We start from the raw sequence: 22,468 nt of genomic DNA, 5'->3' as shown, positions 1-22,468 counted from the left end.
ATATGGTTGGAAAGTTAGTTTATGGTGGTTTGAGGTTGTAACACACTTGGATGGGAATAAATAGGCCTTTGGCATGCCATCCAAGAGTTTTGCTTAATGAAATTGGGGTTTTATGTGCATTTTTCATGCTATGTATCATATCATGCTTGCTGATAGACCTCTTTTCATGCTATGTATCATATCAGGGAAGAATTTGGTGGGAAGACCAAGCGATTGGTATTTTGAAGTGGTTGATGATAGAGAGAGGGGTGAGGGGACCCTATGCAACCTTCGGAAGGGTTTGTTGATCAGAACCAAATGAAATAGATTAAATTTCTATGACTGTCCTAAGGGTATTGATTGTCCCAGTCATAGTTTTACTACTGATATTGTTTTTGTTTTGACATAGTTGTGTTTGTAAACCCAAGTGTGGACATGTAATGGATTCATGAGATGTCTTAAGACTACATCAATACTTTAACAACAACATAGTGTGTAGGCACCTAAAATATGAAAGGACTACATATTGGAAGGCGCGTGTGATGATGCCATGAAAGGTTTGATATCCCTATGTATCAGACTGAGAAAACCAGTGAAAGACAAAAAAAAATGCATTGAGAAGGAAAAATGTTGAATTGCCTAATGTTTGTTGTTGAAGTGATGTGTGGGGACCCTCCCAAGTCAAATACCTTGTTGTAGTTTCAAAGGGTGGAAAAAGAATAAGCATTTTATTTACCGTCCTAATAGACCATCCATCATAACAATTATTACGAATATTGATGTATGCATTGCAAACAAAGTTCTAGAGGAAGGCTCTTTCTATTGTAATACCAAGTGAGTGTTCATATACCTTCTGTAGGGTCCTCCTAGCCTAGATTTAGGAGTTCAAAGCCTACATACATTGATTTGGCCTTGTGGCCATCAATGAGTGCTCACCCAATAGGACAAGTCTTGAGACTGACAATTTTGGAAGCGTGGCATTGTTGAGAGCCAACACTTATGTGTGAACCCCGTCTTCACGTATTATGATTAGTTTCTATGATACTTGACCCTATCCTCATGATGTTGGCTCAATTCATATTAGTGTGTTTTGTTGAAGAAACATGATGTGAGAAGTTTGATGCAGAGTCAAGGGTAGAACTCAGTATTTCATATTAGGACAGCAACCACATTGATTAGGCAAGTTAGATAAGGTCTCTCCAATGTTTAGGATATTGAATTCACATTAGACACTCATGGATTATCCCAATTAGACATTAGTCAACTTAATATCTTATACAAGGATTGCATACCACAAAGCCATTAGATATGTTTTGAGATGAAAAAGAAGAGTTAAATGGTTTTGGTTCAATGGTGATAATTTCTATTTTCAAGTAATTTAATTCGGTATATTATACTGAAACGTGATTTCATAACTAACATTTCAACTTCTATATAACTAGTTCTATAGCCCAATTTTCTTGCCTATGAAGAAATACCATGTCAGACAATATCAATGAACAACAAAATAAGGAGACAATTGCTAGATTGTGGTCTAACTTGAAAAGAAAAGGGATGGAAAATGTTATTGTCAGGACTTCTAATCAAAACAACGAAGAAACATTGTAGGCTACATGGTCACATTGAAGATGGACATGATTATCATCCATTGGTAAGATTTTCATTATATCGTTTTAACAATTTATATACATAATAAATCACGTGATGATGAGATCATGATCATGGTTTATTTATGTTTATCAATTTTATATAGGTCGAGCACCCCGAAGCACATGGTATGGATCAACACAACCTGGAGAATATGGTTTTCGAAGTGGACGAACATGGAGGTGTGAATATCAAAGCTAAAGATAATAATCCCATGGAAGATGACGATCATGAGCCAAAAAACACAATTGAAGATGATGGTACAAATACATTGATCCATGACACATTTAGTACTCGCGCAACTGATCATGATGATGAAGATGACCTTGATGTTGTTCATGATGTCCCTCTACTTGAGAAGGAATCTGAGGCCCTTTACGAAGGCTCACAGTAACCTCTTCTCTCCGATGTATTGTTGTTGGTGAACTTGAAGGTTATGAATGGTTTATCCAACATAACAATGTCATGTATGTTAAGGTGTGTCATATATGTCATAATAAACTGTGAATCGTGATGTACCATTAATATTCTTTATATTAACAAATTATATTTTTTTGTTGTAGATTGATAGGTGAGTTTTTGTTACCACCATCAAATATTCTACCTCGCTCATACCGAGATAGTCAGGAGGCTCTTGGGAGTCCCTCAAACGTCTCAAGGATGTCCTAGAGATGTCTCAAAGATGATGGCATTGGTTTGCACTGGGGCGGCAGGGGGACGTCCCATCCAAGTCCCTATATTCTGAAGGTGTCCTCATTTCAAAAACAAACAGTTTTGGGGGAGGAAATGTCCTTGTGGAACACTAGCTCCAATACATACGTCTTGGTATGATTTTTTCAATAAGACACCAGAATTCATACAAGAATATCTTTAGAATCTATATTAATCAATAAAAGATGTTTCTAATTCAATGTATGTACCAAACCCTATTACCAACAATACAACAGCCCTAGCCTACAAATTGGACTAGTTAATTTTCTCCAATCAAACAAACATGTAATCACTCCATAAACTAGGTACATTAAGCACACATCGAATTATAAAATAACTAAATGTGATACATCAATATGTGAAAGTTTAATGACCTAGATATTAGGACTGTAAAATACTATATTGTATCCTAATTCCTAAAATAACCCTTTTTGTGTGATGTGTGAAGTACAATACACAACTAGGAACTATGTTGAGTCAAATGCAAAAGCGATACTAACCATGGACGCTGAGGATAAATCATGAATAACATATCTGAAGCAACACAGGAATGACTCAAGTGCAGATGAATGCTAGGAAATAAAGTAGAAAACAATGCAAAATTAGGTAAGAAACTAGGTGACAATAAACCATGAACAACTTGAAATAATCTATAATTAATGATCTATGTGATCCATCAACCTGTGACTATGAAACGTAATCTGCAAATAGTAAACTTGTGGACCATTAAGAACAAGAAGAAACTTGTTAGTAGATCTGCCATTTCTTGTCAATCAATCATCAAAGAACTTGTGATCTGCCATGCACTATGTATGTCGTATACCATATCTATATACAAAAATTTTGTATCGAGTAAACTACATTTATTGATTCATTGAACTTGTTTTGCTTGGATCCAAACACCATGGAAACATAACCATTAATCCTAATAACCTGTGAACCATGGAGTGCAAACTAAATGGAATCATGTCCAAAATTTTGGTTAAAACAATCTAGGGAAAATAGTGGGATTCCAATTATCCATCTCAAAACACCATCATTGAAACTTCCATGTTCAATATACAGAAAAAACTGTTTTTTTAACCATTTTACTCATCAATGTATTTTTTTGCTAAATAAAAGTTGGATTTATATTAAAAGAGCTAAATATTACAAAACCATTTCAGCACAGTTTATATCCCTATCATTTATCACTATTTCTTTTTGACAGATTGTTGCCTTTTTCCAGTGGCAGTGTTGTAGTATTGATTAATGTGCTACATCATAATGTGATCAACTTAAAAGAAGTACTAAATTTTACCTGATATTTCTTTTAAATGGTGCGCCTGATCATATTAGCTTGAAACCATACGCCTCATATTAGCCTCAAATCTATGCCCCCTACTGGTAGGTGGTGGGGATAGAATATCATTCGCTATACATATCAATGACTGGATAATAATATTTTTTTTTTGATAAAAATATTATCATCGTCGGAATTACGACGAATATCAAGCTTTCCACCGACGATGAAATCGGTGGACATACAGCGTTCTCGTCGGTGAAATGTTCTGGAGTCGTTGCACTTCCAAGTCAAACTACACAAACATCCGACGAGGATGTTGTACGTGCGATGACACTTCGTAGTCGGACGGTCATCGATGCCTCCGAATGGACCAACGACACAAGCATCGGAAAAATAGCATCACCGTCGGTGCGAAGTTCCAAATTATCATCGGCTTTGCAACGAAATCTACTGAAGCATCCGACAGGGATGCTGCATGGCCGACGAATTTTTTGATTGGAAGAGCGATCATGCCCACCATCGGCAGAGTCCATGGGATTGTCGTATTTTCGACGGTCAAGGCATCGTCGACAAATCCGACGATGAGTTTTCGATGGCTACTTTTGTCGGCACTCCGACGAAAAATTAGTCACAATTCTGAAAATCGACCGTTGTAAATTAGCTCCGAATGTACTAGTGCTCGAATGTGCGTACGTACATATGTATGAAGATCCAAAAAAATAGTACATACATATATGCATATATAGACATGTATGTATACATATATATGCATATATAGACATGGTACATAAAATATGGATCCTTTCTATCTTTTACTATCTCTAATATCCTTTCATAATCTTCGATAGGCAACCTCCACTTTTGGGGGACACAACCTCTTTTTGTAAAGTTTCAAAATGTAATCTTATTGCTATAACTAAATGGCTATGATGCAAAACTTTTTGGTTGGGCATGTATTCGATAAATGTAACACCATTGTTATATATCTTCGTTTGTTGATAATGAGTACCTTCAACAACGACTGATCCAGTGGGATATTGTTGCCCATCAGCATCTTCCACTGATTCTGATAATACATTTTTGGTTTTGTGCATCGTAGTAGGTAATAGTCAAGACCTTCTACATTTTTAGGATCTGCAAGCACAACAAAAATATCACCTATACATGACAAATTACAAACAATTAAATTATAAAGTGTATGGTAGAATGTAAAAAGAATTAAAATTTAAACATAGTACATGAAAATGTGTAAGGATATTTAAATAAAATGCAAGTGTACCTGGCACAACTAAATCGGAACCACGTTCATAATTAGTTGAATATATAGGATCATGAATATCTACAATGTCACTTTCTTCAAAAGGAAGCATTGCGACAAATTATTTCATCTCCCATTGTGAAACAAATCCATCTCTAATGTTCTAACATGGTTGAATATTTGCGTTGTTTTCAATGCACTCAACACAAAAATATGATTTTTCTCTAACCTGAATCACAAGAGGTTTGCTATGTTATGTAGTCATCACTTGATGCAAACTTCTAATTCCATTAATTTTTTGGCAATTATAACAATTGGATCAATCAATGTCTTTAACTTCCCAAAAATATCATTTGTTGTATGTTTTGTCACGTGCCCCAAAATGATTTTTGCACCATTCTACTATCTCACTTGAATTTCATATGATGTTACCTCCAAGTTCATATTGGCGAAGTGCAGGCTTCACACAAGCTCCTGCTCCATCATGCTCTCATTTTCCATGTCCACTCTCAAAAAAGTTCCACAAAAACTTTAGACCACGTTTAGCATGTTGTTGTGACAACCAATTGAACTCTTCTGCATATTTAAAGTGTCTTGTGAAGTTATAATCAAATCTATTATAATAGTTTACAAAACTTAATTATACTAGATAATTAAAACACTACAAAAAATATAATCATTTTTTTCGCTTACCAACACATCCATCAAACCAAATCCAATGTTGTGAAGCATTTATATGACGATGTATGATATTTTCAAAAAAAAATCTCAAAACAAAGTGCTACATAACTCCTAGCATGACAAGTGTCATCACTGATATAAAAATGAACTTCTTTAATGATAATGTGTTCATCTTCACTAGATTCTACATTGTCCACGTGAAACTCTGCATGTCTATACAAAACTTGTACAAAAATGGCAACCTGCTCAGAATGATAGTATTGACTTTGAATCTCAGTGTGAGGACTGGACATATAGTTGTCAAAGAAGTCTACTGTTGAAAGAATACAACCCGAAGGAAAGCAATTTTTTGAGATATGAAATTGTTTTGCTTGTCATCTTGCACCATGACAATGTAGGATATGTGGATATGTCATATTCTGAAATCTACACATAAACTCTTTGTAAGACAATTCACTCTCTTTTAACATAATTTTTTTCAATTCAACTCCTAACTTTGGCTGATATTTTTCATATTCAAATCTCTTCCATAGAACTTGCACTAAAAGATCAATGTTCTCATTTTGTACAAATTTCTTCAAATCTCCATAGTTTGCACATGTATTTTTTATACATTGTACTCATCTAAACCTTCAAATTTGTCACATAAAATAGACTTCACAAACTATGTTGCACTTGCAGGGATGACTACATTTGGATTAGTTTCTACCATTGCCTTTTTATATGATTGGAGGTGCAGCTGAAATTCAACATGATTTCGACAACAACAAGTTTCACATACCTTATTGATACACACAAAACATGGTCGTAATCCCTCAAACATTCTTTGACATATCTTGACATCTAGAAATTCTTGTTTGCATGCTTCAAATAGTTATGTCTGTGTTGTGTCTATAAATTATTTTGGATGTGCAATTTTTTTAGCATCTTTATTTCTAATCTGTATAATGTCTCTTCTATTAGAAGAAACACAGGAGTGACTGGTCTAGTATTCAATAACAAGTCTATTTACATCTTCAACAATTCTATCTTTTCGAGGAACCTTGCAAATATTGACCCAATTCTTTTCAATATTCTCATCCAACCTATTTATTTTCCTAATATATCTCTACTCAATTCTTCTAGAGACATCCAATAACTGGGCAATTGCTTGAGTTTGTCTTCTTTGTGATAATTTATTACTATAAATCATAGTCATTAATGCTCTCTATGCAGCACATAAATCAGCAATTCGACTTGTGCTCTCGATACATTTCAAAGCTTCTTGCAAATGTTCAACCATTGTCTGATTTACTGATCCCTCTGATGATTTTTTCTTGTTATCAACACCGCGCAACTCCAAAACGGAGGTCATTTCTTTTCTCCTAAAAAACTTTGCAAACAATTGTGCTCTTCCAATTAGATATTTATCTTGAAAATATTTGTCCCAAATTTTTTTGTTGTGTAGTGTTATTGTGCTTTCTGGTACCATATCCTCAACTGAAATCTCATTGAAAGGAGCATCTCCATCAAATTGGACATACCAAAGAAAAAAATTCCGAATTAACTAGGACCAATTTCTTCGCTTTCCTGAATCAAGACCACTTCATCATCAATGGGAACTTGTTCTTGAGCAGATGTTGTATCCCTTTTTTGTCTCTTTTATTCAAGCATACTTTTGTAATCTAGTCCTTTTATTGCCCATTGGACAAATTGCTATTGAGAAGCAATCCAAATCTGCAGACCCCTAAATACACATACCCACATGCACATATATTTCAAGTCAATTGGACCCATCTTTAAATATATAAATATACACTCATACATGCAAACACGGAAACATACATCCAAACACACACACATACATGTAGACATAGAAACATACATGCAGACACACAGACATACATGTAGACACAGAAACATATATACATACATACACACATACACACACACACATACACACACGTAGACATACATATACATACACACATACTCACACACATACACATGCACACACACACACACACACACACACACACACACACACACATTCACACACACACGTACGTGCACATATACATACATACATACACACACATACACATATATACTTGTGCACATATATACTCACACATACACACATGCACACATACATACATACACGCATACACACATGCATGCACACACACACACACACACACACACACACACACACACACACACACACACACACACACACACACACACACACACACACACACACACACACACACACACACACACACATATACTTGTACACACATACACACCCATACATGAACACACACACACACACACACACATACACTCATACACACATACTCATACATACACATACACTCATACACTCTCATACACATACACTCATATACACTCACATACACATACATACACACACATACACACATACACATACATACTCACACATACACATACATATACATACACACATACATACATACACAAAAACATAGTATATAAACACATACTCACACATGTAGACATGCATACACATACACACATACTCACACATTCACACACACATGTGCGTGCACATACACACACATACATACACACACATACACACACATACACATATATACTCGTGCACATATATACTCGCACATGCACACACACATACATACACACACAAACGTACATACACACACATACACATATACACACCCATACATGCACACATTCACACATACATACACACACATACACTCATATGCTCACATACACATACGCTCATACACTCGCATACACATGCATGCACACACACATACACTCATACACACATACACATATACACATACACATACATATACTCACACATGCACATACATATACATACACACATACTCACACACATACACATACATACATACATAGACACATACTCACACATGTAGACATATATACACATACACACACATGTACGTGCACATACACATACACGCATACACATATATATTTGTGCACATATATACTCACGCATACACACACATACACACATACACATACATACACACATTCATGTACATACACACACACACATATACAAACACACAAATGTGTACACATACATATACAAACATACATGTATACACATACACAGACATACATGTACACACATGCATGCATACACACACATAAACACATACATGTACATATATACATATATAGAAACACATATACACAAATTTTTTGTAGCCATTTAGATCAAACATCGCAAACAAGAAGACACAATGATCATTACAACTAGTGATACTATAAAAAATAGCGTGACCAATGTGTATGTTCATAGGCCAAATTCAACCCAATTTCCATGGGTCTAAACACATCAAACACTTTCTTGTCCTAAGGTCAATGTTCTCATGATGGTAACTTCAGCCCACAACCTGGAATCTTCGTCAGCTCAAGTGTAGGGACACCTTGAGGGTTGTATTCACTAATTTTGCCTTTTTCGTGAGCAAATAGCTAGGGGCCTCTAAGACTGGAAGGATGACCCTATCACCCTCTCCTCGGAAAGCTACAAGTATCTTATGCTAAGCCGAGGATTTCTATCTCATCCCACGGTAGCCTTATGGTGAGTGTCTTGGGGGGAAAACCATATATCCCCTTGCACTGAAGCTATCGAGATGTTCGAACAAAAAAAGGGTCGGCCACTACTCTAAGGTGTTTAGTGGGGGGACTTCTATGGAGTACAATAGGTGTAGATACACGTCACCAAAGCATCACGACTTTCGCCTAATGTATTAATTTATATAGCGAGTAGAAGAAAGTAACGCTTGGGTCATTCCTCTCTCACCGGCCTTATGGACTTTTTGGGAGGGCATGCCCTTCTACCTAAAAAGAAGATGATAACAATTTCTCTTAACCCCAACGCCCAATGGAAGACGAGGGGAGTTCAGGTACTTTTTTTATCATCTTTAGGGTTCTATCTAAACACAAAGCATGCCAAAGGCATAAAACACATCAAAAAAGTTAATTAACCCCGAAATGGAATAAAGATGTGAGCCTAATTAAACTAGAAAGGAAAAACAAACAGACATGTAGACAAACTTTCTAATAGTATTTAAATGAAAAATGGGTAAAAACGCAAATTATACATGTAATTTAAATATCAAAATATTAATAAATTATTAAAATTAACATCAAAAATATTGAATTGAATAAAAAATACCTTGTAAAAGTCATCAACAATACATCCAAATGGTCGTCAAATTGACCCTAATAACCCAACTAGTTGACTTTGCAAAAATAAATAAAAAAATCTAATTTTGTCACATGGTCGGATGGGGGGCCAAGTTTGGCGGGCAGGAGTCCGACCGGACTAGCCGATGTGGCCTACCATGTGGCACCAAAATGACCATTTTCTCTGCATTTTTACCAAATTGAACTTCTGGCCAATTTTTTCGTCACACAAAATTTGTTTTTTACAAAATATGAAAAATACCCTTTTGCAGAGATCGAAGTCACGAATCCGGTCATATATTTTTTTTACTTTTTTGATAATTTTAATATTTTTTATTAATTAAACATTGAGAGTATCTTTTTAATGTTAAAAATAAGCCTGATTAGAAATTAAAAAATAAATATTAATTGAAATTAAAAAAAATTAAAAAATTATTTTTCACTAGATGAGAGAATCTTATCGAAAAGGGTTTTTTTTTTGTTAATGATAAATTTAGTAGTCAAAAGGTGATGTTGAACGAAAACTGTCAAATTTAGCTATGTTGGACTTCCAAATATTATAACGAGAAAAATATACATCAAAATTAAATTTTATTTTTTTAACAATGCATATATATATGTTCTCTATTTGGAAAAAAAAATCGAAAAAAAAAGTCCATTTTCATTTTTTTTGGTGGCACCAACTAGAACCCCTGATTTTCAGCATTTTTCAGCAATGAAAAATCTCTCTTTGAATTTATAAAAAAAATATCAATTTTTTCCTTAAAAAATCAAAAAATAACAAACATAAATTTCATTAATATTTTTACATTTGATCAGTTTACATCATTTCAAAATTAAATTTAGAAATGTCACTTTTATGTGGTAGAAGTTAAATAGTTTTAGTTATGTTGGTCAATGCCTTTATAAAAGTGTGACACGACATTGTGCTTTTACCCTCCTACCTAGGTTAAAAAATAATAAACCCTCAACCCCTCTCGTTATTGGATTCATTGTTGAAGAGTTGAAGGCAGAGGAGAATATTTCTAAGGACTTTGCTTCCTCCTAGTCTAATAGGTTGGAATGGACTCCAAACAATTCTTCTTGAAAATCTTCCACCTCTTCATTTGGCTCCCCACTCCCCTCCCCTACTAACTCTCTGAGGAAATAAAATTTTCTAGCCTTTGGTGACAAGGTAAATGAGCTTTGTGATGCCTACAAAAAATAGGAAGCCATAATTTGTTGGCTCCTTGGCCAACTCAATATGGTGAAGAATAAAATAATTAGGATTGAGGCCCTCCCCAAGGCAAATATAAGAGCTTCTAGTTGGGCAATGGATGAAAAGGATCAGAGGGTTTGGGTGGCAACAAATGATTGGCAGACAAAGTTGAGAAGTGGGAAGGGCTGGAAGAGGAATTAAAGGTTTTTAGTGAGAGTATGGACCAAAAGGATGATAAGATGGAGACGACAAATCTTATTGAGGAGCTTTAGGATAACAAAGTGACCCTTAAAAGGAAGATGGAGGAGATGATGGCTATGAACAACACGATGTCAAAAAAGAACTCTGAGACTCTCCAAGCCATCCAGGATGAAATTGATAGAAGGCATGCTAAAACAAAATGACACATGGATTCATCTCCTACTACGATGATGGAGTTGTCGATGTCGAGAGTGAAAGCTACACCAGAGTCCCTTTTTGTTTCTTTAGGCAAAGGTTCGAACAAGAGGCTCTCCTCTATGAAAATGAATGTGAGAGTCAAGACTGAAAATTTGAAAATACTCCCACTAGGTAGACCATTGGTGTGTGTCTTTGGTGGGAGGTGTGTTAGAATTATTTTTTAATTTTATCGAGTAGTCTTTGTCTAGTTTTTTTGGTGTTTGGCTTTGAGTGTCAGTTGGGTTTTGTTCCTTTTTGTCTTCTAGTTCTCTAGTTTTGGGTTCTCACTCCTCTTGAGACCCTTGGTTTCTTCGTGTTAACAATTATGTAATGGTTCGAGCCTCTCTTGATTTAATCTAATCAAAACAATTTTATTTAGATGTTCTAAAATAGATTAAATTGGGAGAGGGCTCCAACCTAGGTACAAAATAGGGTACTCAAAAGAAGTGAGCCCACCAACACCTACAAAGAGGAATGAACCCCTTCATAGAAGTAGAGGCTTTTGACTAGAGCACTCACCCAATGAGAACAAAGATCTGGGAACCTCGAAAGGCTTACACTTTCAGAAAAAAATTGTTTAGGAAATCACCCCAAACCATAACCAAAACAAAAACCCCTGCACCAGTCAAACAATCAAGGAAGCAAAAAATAACCAACAGGTTTTGAAAGGCATCCCACAACATTTTTCCTGAAGGACCACCATTAGAAGAGACTTTCTTAGCCATGGGGGAAGGCCATAAGGATATCAAAGCTTCCACGAACCTTATGATCACAAAAAAACCAATCCCAATAGTAGAAACAAAGCATATAATACCAATGGTTTTGAAAGGTATCCCTAAACCTTTTACCAAAAGAAATCTTGCGCACACCAGGACCACCTCCATAGGTCCTCTTGCCAAAGTGTCAACAACCACAACAACCTTGTCAAACACAAGCATCAAGACCACCTCAATAGGCCCCTTGTCCACAAGGTAGCAGACACTATTTGTCCCAAAGGAACCACCAAAAGAAAGGACCACCTCCATAGGTCCATTGATAGCCGAACTAAACATCACAACCACCCCTGCATCTGTAGATATCTAAACCCCTGGCCCAATAGGCCTGTATATAGTTGTATATAGAGAATAACTAAAAGCCTTCACAAGGCCAAGAGAAATGGCACCAAAGGATACAAAAAGAAATCCCACATCAACATAGGTATCATGCACCTCCAAAACATAATCAGTTACTGGAATCCACACACTCCTTCTACCAAAGCAAAGAATCATGAGGAGAAACCTAGAAGGAGAACAAAATAGGGGGCAATGTAGATCCCCACTCAAAAACCTCAATCTCCCCTAGAATAGGAGAGTGAGAAGAACCAAGGGTGGATAAAGAAAAGCCCCAAGATAGTCACCAAAGCAAACAATCTTTGATGGGAGTTCCCTGCAGAGAGCATTGAAACTCACATTCCAAAAAAACCCTTCCACTGTCTTCTGTCAACAAACAACTAAAAAACCAAAAAAATGCACAAAAATAGAGCATCCAAAAAACTGAATGGATCAATTCTATCCTGAGAAGCACCTTGAGCGCTAAAACTCAACATAGCACAAGAGGAAACCTCCACACAAACCCAATAGTAGCGATTGTTGCCTCTCCAACACTCAAAAATGTTAAAGAGAAGAAGAAGCGCCCAAAAAAAGAGGGAGACAAAAAACAAATGCTCCTCATAGCCCCCAAGCCAAGTTGTGAACAAACACACCCACCTACCAAAGGATGACCCTAGAAAGCAGACCCATTATGTTGCCTCTAGGATCCTAGAACTAGGAAGGAGTCGAGTCCCATTTGTCATCCCAAGGTGAGAAAATGCAAACAAGAACTCACGACAGGGTATTAACCAGCTCCGTGTAATGCCCATGTACCACAACCAAGGTCTTATGAAGAAAGAGGGCAGCAAAGCCCTCAATGTTTGCCTCCCTATCTCCATCCTCCACCTCTGAATGTCCTTCAACATGTACATCGCCTAAAACCCTAAGTCCCCCACTCCTACTCTCCATCCCTTAAAGTCTTGTAGTTGTTTCAATTTTATTTATATGTTGATGGTATTATTGTTTATTGTTTTGTGTGTGACTATATGGGCTCATGATTTCAAATTTATTTTCCCATTGAATTCTTTGTTTTCACATTGTTTATGTTTCTTCTTGTCTATTCTTTTATGAAATTTGCTAAAGATACCATATACAAGTCAATCTCCAAATTTTGGAAACAAAATCATTTATCTTCACCTTTTGGTCTAAATTTGTTTTACCCTATGAAGTGTGTTTTCAGTGTGTACATGGTGTGCTTCTAGAATCATTGTTGTGATATAAGTAATACTTTGTGGTCATACTTAGAACATTCAAATCTTGATTAGTTATATTTAAGAGAGAGAGTTTCCTAGAAATTAAGAGATGTAGATTCTTTTGGGAAAAAGTCAAGTAATATTAGGTGAAAATTGTAGATCTTATTTTGAAATTTGAAAGGTCATATAACTTGTGAGAGGGTTTTTGGAGAAGCTCAGCATTAGATCTTGAGTGAAATCTTTGACTAATATGTCACTTTGTTTGAGATGGCCCAACTTAAACGCACAATAAGTAGTAAGGCCCCTCAATTGTAACTCCGTTTTTTTCTATTTCCACCAGATTGTAAAAAATTTGCAGAAAACCAAACAAGTGAAGCCGACATTACAATATCCCACTTCACACCAGCTCAATTTCAGGGTCTTTTCGGCCTCCGTCAATGAATATCCCAAGAGCATAACGTGATGGGGATAAATACCACTTTACCTAGTTGTGCTGCGAGAAACAAAACTACTCACAGTACTGAAAGCGGCAAACATGGAGATGGGTTTCTGTAAACTGTTTAATTTGCTAGTTATTATAGCAGCATATGGATCTGGATCTTTTGGCTTCCGTCCTCTCAAAGCAGACACGGACCAAGATCCATAACAGGTACTAAACTTTCTTTGCATTTTGGATTATGCTTTTTGAAAATTTTGGATTTACTTTTGGAGAATTTGTATTATGGGCAGGTACATATATCTCTAGTAGGAAATGATCATATGAGAGTTTCATGGATTACAGAGGATTTTGATGTACCCTCAGTGGTGGAGTATGGAACATCCCCTGGAAAATACACTTCCTCTGCAACAGGAAACAATACTTCATATTCCTATCTATCCTACGAGTCTGGTAGCATTCACAATGTGTTGATCGGATAACTTGCTGCAAATACTGTTTATTATTACCGTTGTGGGGGATTCGGGACTGAATTTAATCTCAAAACTCCACCCTCACAATTCCCCATCACTTTTGCAGTTGTAGGTAGGCATTGCTGTTAATCAAGCTCAAATTTTTTATTCTTTTGCAGGGGGTTTGTTTTCTTATAGCCTTTAAAATCTCAGGGAATCCATAAGATAATTGGGTATTGGTTGGATTTTGCAGGTGATCCGGGACAAACAGATCACACAAAATCCACATTAGCATACATTGAAGAGATGAAGTATGATGTTTTACTTTTGCCTGGAGACCTTTCTTATGCAGATACAAACCAGCCTCTGTGGGACTCATTTGGCAAGCTGGTAGAGCCTCTGGCAAGTAGCAGGCCATGGATGGTTACCCAAGGGAATCATGAGATAGAGACCACTCCACGAGTAAAAGATACATTCAGAGCATACAATGCCAGATGGAGAATGCCATTCGAACAAAGCGGCTCGAGTTCGAATCTCTTCTACTCATTTGAAGTTGTAGGAGTGCATGTAATAATGCTGGGCTCCTATGCAGACTTCGGCCCAGGTTCAAATCAATACAAATGGCTGGAGGTCTGCTAACCCCATTCTCATTCTTTAGTACATTCTTAAAAGGGCTATAAAAATAGATTGCAATACAATCCATTGAAATAACGAGACTTTTTTTTTTTTATGATATAAGGCGGATCTTGGAAGGGTGGATAGAAAAAGAGCACCGTGGCTTATAGCTCTGGTGCATGCACCCTGGTACAACACCAACACTGCTCATCACAGAGGAGGAGAAGACATGAGAAAAGTCATGGAGAAAATGCTGTATTCTGCAAAAGTAGATATGGTGTTTGCAGGGCATGTTCATGCATACGAACGCTTTGTGAGTATCTCATTTCAATCAAAGCAAGCAAAAACCTTAATAGCCTGTTAGGACTTGTGGGTACTCATGATACTTTATTGTATTGTATTTTCAGAATCGAGTGTATACTGTATAACAATAAGGCCGATCCCTGTGGAGCTCTTCACATTACGATAGGAGATGGAGGCAACCGCGAAGGGCTTGCTTCAAAGTAGGTTTACCATCGACATCGTCTCCTCCATTCTAATCTAATATAATGGGCTGAATTCTCATCATATTTTACAACTTGTATGATTCACAGTTAAAGTTTTTCTTTTTTTGGTTACCATGACAGGTTTGGGCAAAACCAGTCTGGATTATCTTTGTTTAGAGAAGCAAATTTTGTTTGGGCATGGTGAATTAACAATAATGAATGCAACGCATGCGAATTGGACATGGCATAGGAATGAAGATGGTGAGTCGGTTGCAGCAGACCAAGTTTTGATTCAGAGCTTCGCCAATTCAACAAGCTGTGTATCCTGAATTCTTTATAAAGAAGAGAGGGCTTATTCTTACTCTCTGTAAATCCCCAAGTTTGGCTGGCACTGGCAAATATTGTAATAAAGAGGGCTTAAACATTGTGTTAAAGCAGTTCCCGCAGCGAAGCGAATGTTGTTTCGTTTGATGCAAGCCTGGAATTTGATGGTCACTGTTTTTATATGACAGGTCATTGTAATATTTTTCATTTCTAAGTTTTAAGAAAAATATTAATTATTAAAGAGAAGAAAGTTAGAATTGGAAAGGTGTATGTTGTGTAATCAAATGAAGTGCCATTATTGACATTTGAAAGGAATTAAATTCACATTTTTTACATAAAATATTAAATAAATTATGTTCTCTCACAAAGATCGTAACAAGCAATGGTAATTTTAAAGTTTTCAAAGGTATGAACTACAAAGTATATACATTAAGATTCACCTATGCACAAGTAGAAGATTGAAGCTAATGTGAAATAAATGCAGATGTTGTTTCTTGAAAAGGAATGAAAATCGTTGTCTTTTCATTATTCGTATCAAATATGGATATATTATATAAGTAAAAAGAATGTAAAAATTAAGAAAACAATGATAAATTAGTAATATATGCAAAAATATTAAATTTAGTAAATAAGTTTCTAAATTCATACTCAAAAATCTTGTTTATTACTAGATTGGAAACTATTCTAAAAATTCATATTAAAATATTTTTAAAAATTAAAAACAATTAAGGGATTGTGTTTGATAAGGGTTTAGTTAACAATGAGGTGTGTTTTGAACACGTATAAGATTCTGGTTGCTTTGAGCCGCGTGCCACCTTCCTCTCTCTCCTCCTCTTCTTTTTAGGCTTGGTCTAATATGCAACTTGTCATTTTATGACTCCTAGCTCTCTCTACTATCATGATGATGGATCACAGAGTGTGATCTGAAACATTGATGTAAAAAACTATACACAATCTAATTCCAGAAGCACTACAGATTATTATTATGGATTGTGGAAATCTGATATCATTAACGTATAAGATTGTAAATTGTCTTGGGATACACTTGAAAAGTTGAGCAATTTATATGATTGGTATTTATAATTCAGGTTCATTCAACTATAATTAAATTTGTTCAAATTTGAATAAATATTGGTTATCAAGTTGTTTAATGTTGAATTGAAAATTATCAATCCTATAGTCATAGCTTTGATAGAGAACTTTGAATTCAAATAAAGTCTAATTTTGATCTTTTGAAACCTTTCCTCTAAATGTTGGTAATACTAAGGGGGAGATGTTTTTCACGCAAGATTCGTTTCTTTCAAGAGTCACAAAATTGGATATGAGAAAATCCTATTGTTTGGTCCATCCTCACCTAGAATGTTTCCTACCATAATGATGTAAGGTCCAAGGGATGTGTAAAATTGTTCACCTAATAAATGGTTTGATGATTCCCCCAAGATAGATATTGATGGTGAATTTAATTCTCCTATTTGTTGACAACGGGTTTCTTTGTAAATCAATCTAAAGAGTCTCTAGGCTAATTTGATTACTTGATCTTTTCTTTTAATCCTATCCATCCAATCTTATAGTTAAAAATCTATAAATTGAAGCTAACCCAAGTCATTTTCACTCACTTGGCCTTGCAGATTGTTATGTTATCACCACATGTCAATTATCCTTGAGCACAACCACTATGACTTGGTGCAATAAGGGTTCGTGTTAGTAAGACTATTTTGTGCTTGTATCTATGATTACTATTTATTATTCTTAATATACTTGTTACATATATTGTGAGTATAATAGTTTAATATAGATTTAGCTTTTTCTTATATGCCTCACTTTTTATGTACATAGAAGATAAAGAGATTGCATGATTATAGATCATATCAAGTGCATTCGCATTCAATAGATAAAAATAACGTAAAATAATATCATGATCATGCATAATACTTATGGGATTACTACAATGCTACAAGCTAATGGCATAATCTAGGGGAGAAACAATGAACTTTGACACATTTTTAAATTGTGCAAAGCACATTCATTATCCTCTAATGCATCATTAATATCAAATGAAAGTGGGAACTTTGTAGGTCATAAAACATAAGAGCTTTACAAACAAAAACTTTGTCCACTATTGAAATAAATTAATTCTCAACATGAATACACATTGAACTCAATTTTTAGCTACCTAATACATTTAATGCACACTAACAAATCTCAACACATAGCCAAATCACATTATCTATTAATATTCCTTAGTAAGCCATGTTTTTGTTAAAATACCTTTAGCTGGAATTATTTTTTTGTTCATTTATTTTTGGGTATTCTTAGTGTTATCAATGTTGTGTTCAAATATGTGTTATTACCACTTGTAGTTGACACATATGTTGTATTACATCCATTAGAGTGAGTCAAACATAGTCATCCCTACAACAGTATCACATATCCTTATTACCAATATGCAACTCAGTACAAGCAATGAAAAGCAAACAAGTTGTTTCTTAACAACTGTCATCCATTTAGATTCAAATTTAGACAAATCGTCACTTTAATTAGTAGGAAAAAGATGCACTAAAAATATTTTTCCTAAATGCTTGAATAATTTTGATTTCATTTCATACGTTTGTATCGCTTATTTGCAATGTCTTAACTTATTACAGATTAAAACCAAACTTTTTCTATTAGATAAGAAAAGGTGTCATCTCTCGCTCTCTATAAAAGTTGAAATGGGGAGATAAAAAGTCAAAAGATGTTGGATGAGTTATAAAAAATATTATGATCCAAAAATGTTACATATATTATTAAACAGAGCCTCATCAACAATTTTATTTATATATTGATGGTATTATTGTTTATTGTTTTGTGTATAACTTAATGGGTTCACAATTTCAAATTTTGAATTCTCTGTTTTCACATTGTTTATGCTACTTCTTGTCTATTATTTTATGAAATTTGTTGAAAATACAATAAACAAGTCAACTCTAAATTTTGGAAACAAATGCATTTATCTTCACCTTCTATTCTAAATTTGTTTTACCCTATGAAGTGTGTTTATAGTTTGTACATGGTGTGTTTCTAGAACCTTGATTAAGCAAAAAATAGTTGTGATATGAGTCATACTTTGTGGCCGTAGTTATAACGTTCAAATCTTGATTAGTTATATTTAGGAAAGACATGGTTTCCCCTAAATTGAGAAATGTAGATCTATTTGGAAAAGGTTAGGTAATATCAAGTGAAAAAGTATATCTTGTTTTGAAATGTGAAGGGTCATATAACTTGTGAGAGGGATATTTTGGAGAGGCTCGTCATTAGATCTTGAGTGAAACCTTCGACTAACATGTCACTTTGTTTAGATGGTCTTATTTAAGCACACACTAAGCATTGGCGTTTAGTGTGGGGCCCCTTTAACTTTTTTTTCCATTTCCATCAAATTGTAGAAAGTTGTCAAAGCCTTTCAGTAACTTGTCAAAAATTGCATGAGAAAACTCAGTTTTTGAAGCTTTACGTGCCTCCTTTAACTCACAGAAGACTACAAAGTCACACCTCATTTAACTCACAGAAGGCTACAAGTTATGACTTGAGAACTTGATATTTGATTTAGTTTTTTACATTTTAAAATTAATTTGTTTATCTTATAAATATTTTAAAATATATTTTACTATCTAGTAACCATTGCACCTCCTTTAAATACCAACGTTGATTATTAAATATATTTAGCTCAGATATTTACGTGATTTCCTTTTTAAGAAAAAGGAACCTTGCTTCAAAAGTCATCCTAGTACTATAGGGTTTAAGATATGGAAAGATTGACAAATAATTTTGAAAGCGATTTTTGTTAACGTATTTGACTCTTGTTACCCTGCACGCCTCTCACCAAAGGTTACACGTTGCATTGTCCGCCGGATATTCTGACTCTACTTGCCCGCCCTTGTTACCATTCACACAATTATAGATTCAAGCTTATTGATTTATGGAGGGGCTTTCAAATTTAGTTAGCTGTTACTGAAAATTTAGGACAAAATTTTAGAAAGTTAATGAAGAAAAACATACGAGATTCTAACTTACATAATTTCTCACAAAAATAGTTCATAAAATAGCTCCATAAGACACTGATATCAATAGAAAACCAAAAAGATGAAGCCGACCTTACAAAATCCCAGTTCACACTTGCTCAATTTGAGGGTCTTTTCAAAGCTTCTGTAAAAGAATATCCCAAGAGCATATCGTGATGGGGATAAATACCACTTTTCTAAATTGTAGTGCGAGAAACAAAACTACTCACAGTAATGAAAGTGGCAAACATGGAGATGGGTTTCTGTAAACTTTTTAATTTGCTGGTTATAATTGCAGCATGTACTGCATCTGGATCTTTTGGCTTCCGCTCTCTCAAAGCAGACACAGACCAAGATCCACAACAGGTACTACAGTTACTTTGCATTTTGGATTATACTTTTTGAAAATTTTGGATTTACTTTTGGAGAATTTGTATGATGGGCAGGTGCATATTTCTCTAGTAGGAAGTGATCATATGAGAGTTTCATGGATTACAGAGGATTTTGATGTACCCTCGCTGGTGGAGTATGGAACATCCCCTGGAAAATACACTTCCTCTGCAACAGGAAACAATACTTCATATTCCTTTGTAACCTACGAATCCGGTAGCATCCACAATGTGCTGATTGGACCACTCGCTGCAAATACTGTTTATTATTACCGCTGTGGGGGATTCGGGGCTGAATATAATCTCAAAACTCCACCCTCACAATTCCCCATCACTTTTGCAATTGTAGGTAAGAGCTGCTGTTAATCAAGCCCAAATTTTTCTTTCTTTTTGCAGGGCGGTTGTTTTCTTATTGCCTTTAAAATCTCAGGGAATCCATAAGATAATTGGGTACTGGTGGGAATCCATAAGATAATTGAGTATTGGTTGGATTTTGCAGGTGATCCGGGACAAACAGATCACACAAAATCCACATTAGCCCACATTCAAGAGATGAAGTATGATGTTTTCCTCTTGCCTGGAGACCTTTCTTATGCAGATACAAACCAGCCTCTGTGGGACTCGTTCGGCGAGCTGGTTGAGCCTCTGGCAAGTAGCAGGCCATGGATGGTTACTCAAGGAAATCACGAGATAGAGACCATTCCACTTATAATGAACTACCCATTCAGAGCATACAATGCCAGATGGAGAATGCCATTCGAACAAAGCGGCTCGAGTTCGAATCTCTTCTACTCATTTGAAATTGCAGGTGTGCATGTAATAATGCTGGGCTCCTATACAGACTTCGGCCCAGGTTCAGATCAATACAAATGGTTGCAGGTCTGCTAACCCCATTCTCATTCTTTAGTACATTCTTAAAAGGGCTATAAAATTAGATTGAAATACAATCTATTGAAATAACAAGACTCATGGTTTTTTTTTTGATAAAAGGCGGATCTTGGAAGGGTGGACAGAAAAAGAACACCGTGGCTTATAGCTCTGGTGCATGCACCTTGGTACAATACAAACAGTGCTCATCAGGGAGAAGGAGAAGACATGAGAGTGGCCATGGAAGAAATGCTGTATTCTGCAAAAGTAGATATGGTGTTTGCAGGGCATGTTCATGCATACGAACGCTTTGTAAGTGTTTCATTTCAATCAAAGCAAAGCAAGCAAAAACATTTTTTAGCCTGTTAGGACTTGTGGGTACTCATCATATTTTATTGTATATACAGAGTGGAGTGTATAACAATAAGGCCGATCCCTGTGGAGCTCTTCACATTACAATAGGAGATGGAGGCAATCGCGAAGGGCTTGCTTCAAAGTAGGTCCACCATCTACATCATCTCCTCCATTCTAATCTAATATAATGGGCTTAATTCTCATCATATTTTACAACTTGTATGATTCACAGTTAAAGTTTTTCTTTTTTTGGTTACCATGACAGATTTGGGCAAAACCAGTCTGGATTATCTATGTTTAGAGAAGCAAACTTTGGGCATGGTGAACTAAAAATAGTGAATGCAACGCACGCGAATTGGACGTGGCACAGGAATTCAGATGGTGAGTCGGTTGCAGCAGACCAAGTTTGGATTCAGACGTTCGCCTCTTCAACAAGCTGTGTAACGTGAATTCTTAGAAAAAGAAGAGAGAGAGCTTATTCTCACTCTCTGTAAATCCCTAAATTTGGGATATATTCTAATAATAAAGAAAGGTCTTAAACATTGTGTTTGCAGTCCCCGTAGCGAATATGTTTTTACTGCGATACAAATATATCTCTGTCACGGTTGTAATCACTCTTTTTCACCATTTTTGCGGGAAACCTAACAAATGTTTGTTTAGTTACACCGACTTCGTTGAAAATCGTGCCTACTGCCGACACACATAAGCGTACGAGTTATAGAGAATATAAATTGCGTGCCTTTCTTAATTTGATAAAAGGTTCTCCTAGGGCTG

General features: G+C 35.6%; 1 protein-coding gene and 1 pseudogene across 1 annotated transcript; both read left to right on the top strand.

Moving 5' to 3' along the window:
- Positions 1-14,256: 14,256 nt before the first annotated feature.
- Positions 14,257-16,219, top strand: LOC131061380 (purple acid phosphatase 22-like; annotated as a pseudogene).
- A 3,862-nt stretch (positions 16,220-20,081) lies between these two features.
- On the top strand, positions 20,082-22,247 carry LOC131061259 (purple acid phosphatase 22). The gene is made up of 6 exons (XM_057994828.2): positions 20,082-20,450; positions 20,531-20,822; positions 20,973-21,352; positions 21,464-21,652; positions 21,748-21,836; positions 21,960-22,247. The coding sequence occupies exons 1-6, from the start codon at positions 20,319-20,321 to the stop codon at positions 22,141-22,143; spliced, it is 1,266 nt and encodes a 421-aa protein (XP_057850811.2). The 5' UTR covers positions 20,082-20,318; the 3' UTR covers positions 22,144-22,247.
- The last annotated feature ends 221 nt before the right edge of the window (positions 22,248-22,468 follow it).

The sequence above is a fragment of the Cryptomeria japonica genome, chromosome 11 (assembly GCF_030272615.1).
Source record: "Cryptomeria japonica chromosome 11, Sugi_1.0, whole genome shotgun sequence".
Lineage (NCBI taxonomy): Eukaryota > Viridiplantae > Streptophyta > Pinopsida > Cupressales > Cupressaceae > Cryptomeria > Cryptomeria japonica.
This window is presented reverse-complemented; position numbering and strand designations above follow the sequence as displayed.

Excerpts from the sequence above, each read along its gene's own strand:
- LOC131061259 (XM_057994828.2), top strand. The coding sequence starts at position 20,319 with ATGAAAGTGGCAAACATGGAGATGGGTTTCTGTAAACTTTTTAATTTG. Across the intron at positions 20,451-20,530 it reads CAGACCAAGATCCACAACAG|GTGCATATTTCTCTAGTAGG; the intron begins GTACTACAGTTA and ends TATGATGGGCAG. Across the intron at positions 20,823-20,972 it reads CATCACTTTTGCAATTGTAG|GTGATCCGGGACAAACAGAT; the intron begins GTAAGAGCTGCT and ends TGGATTTTGCAG.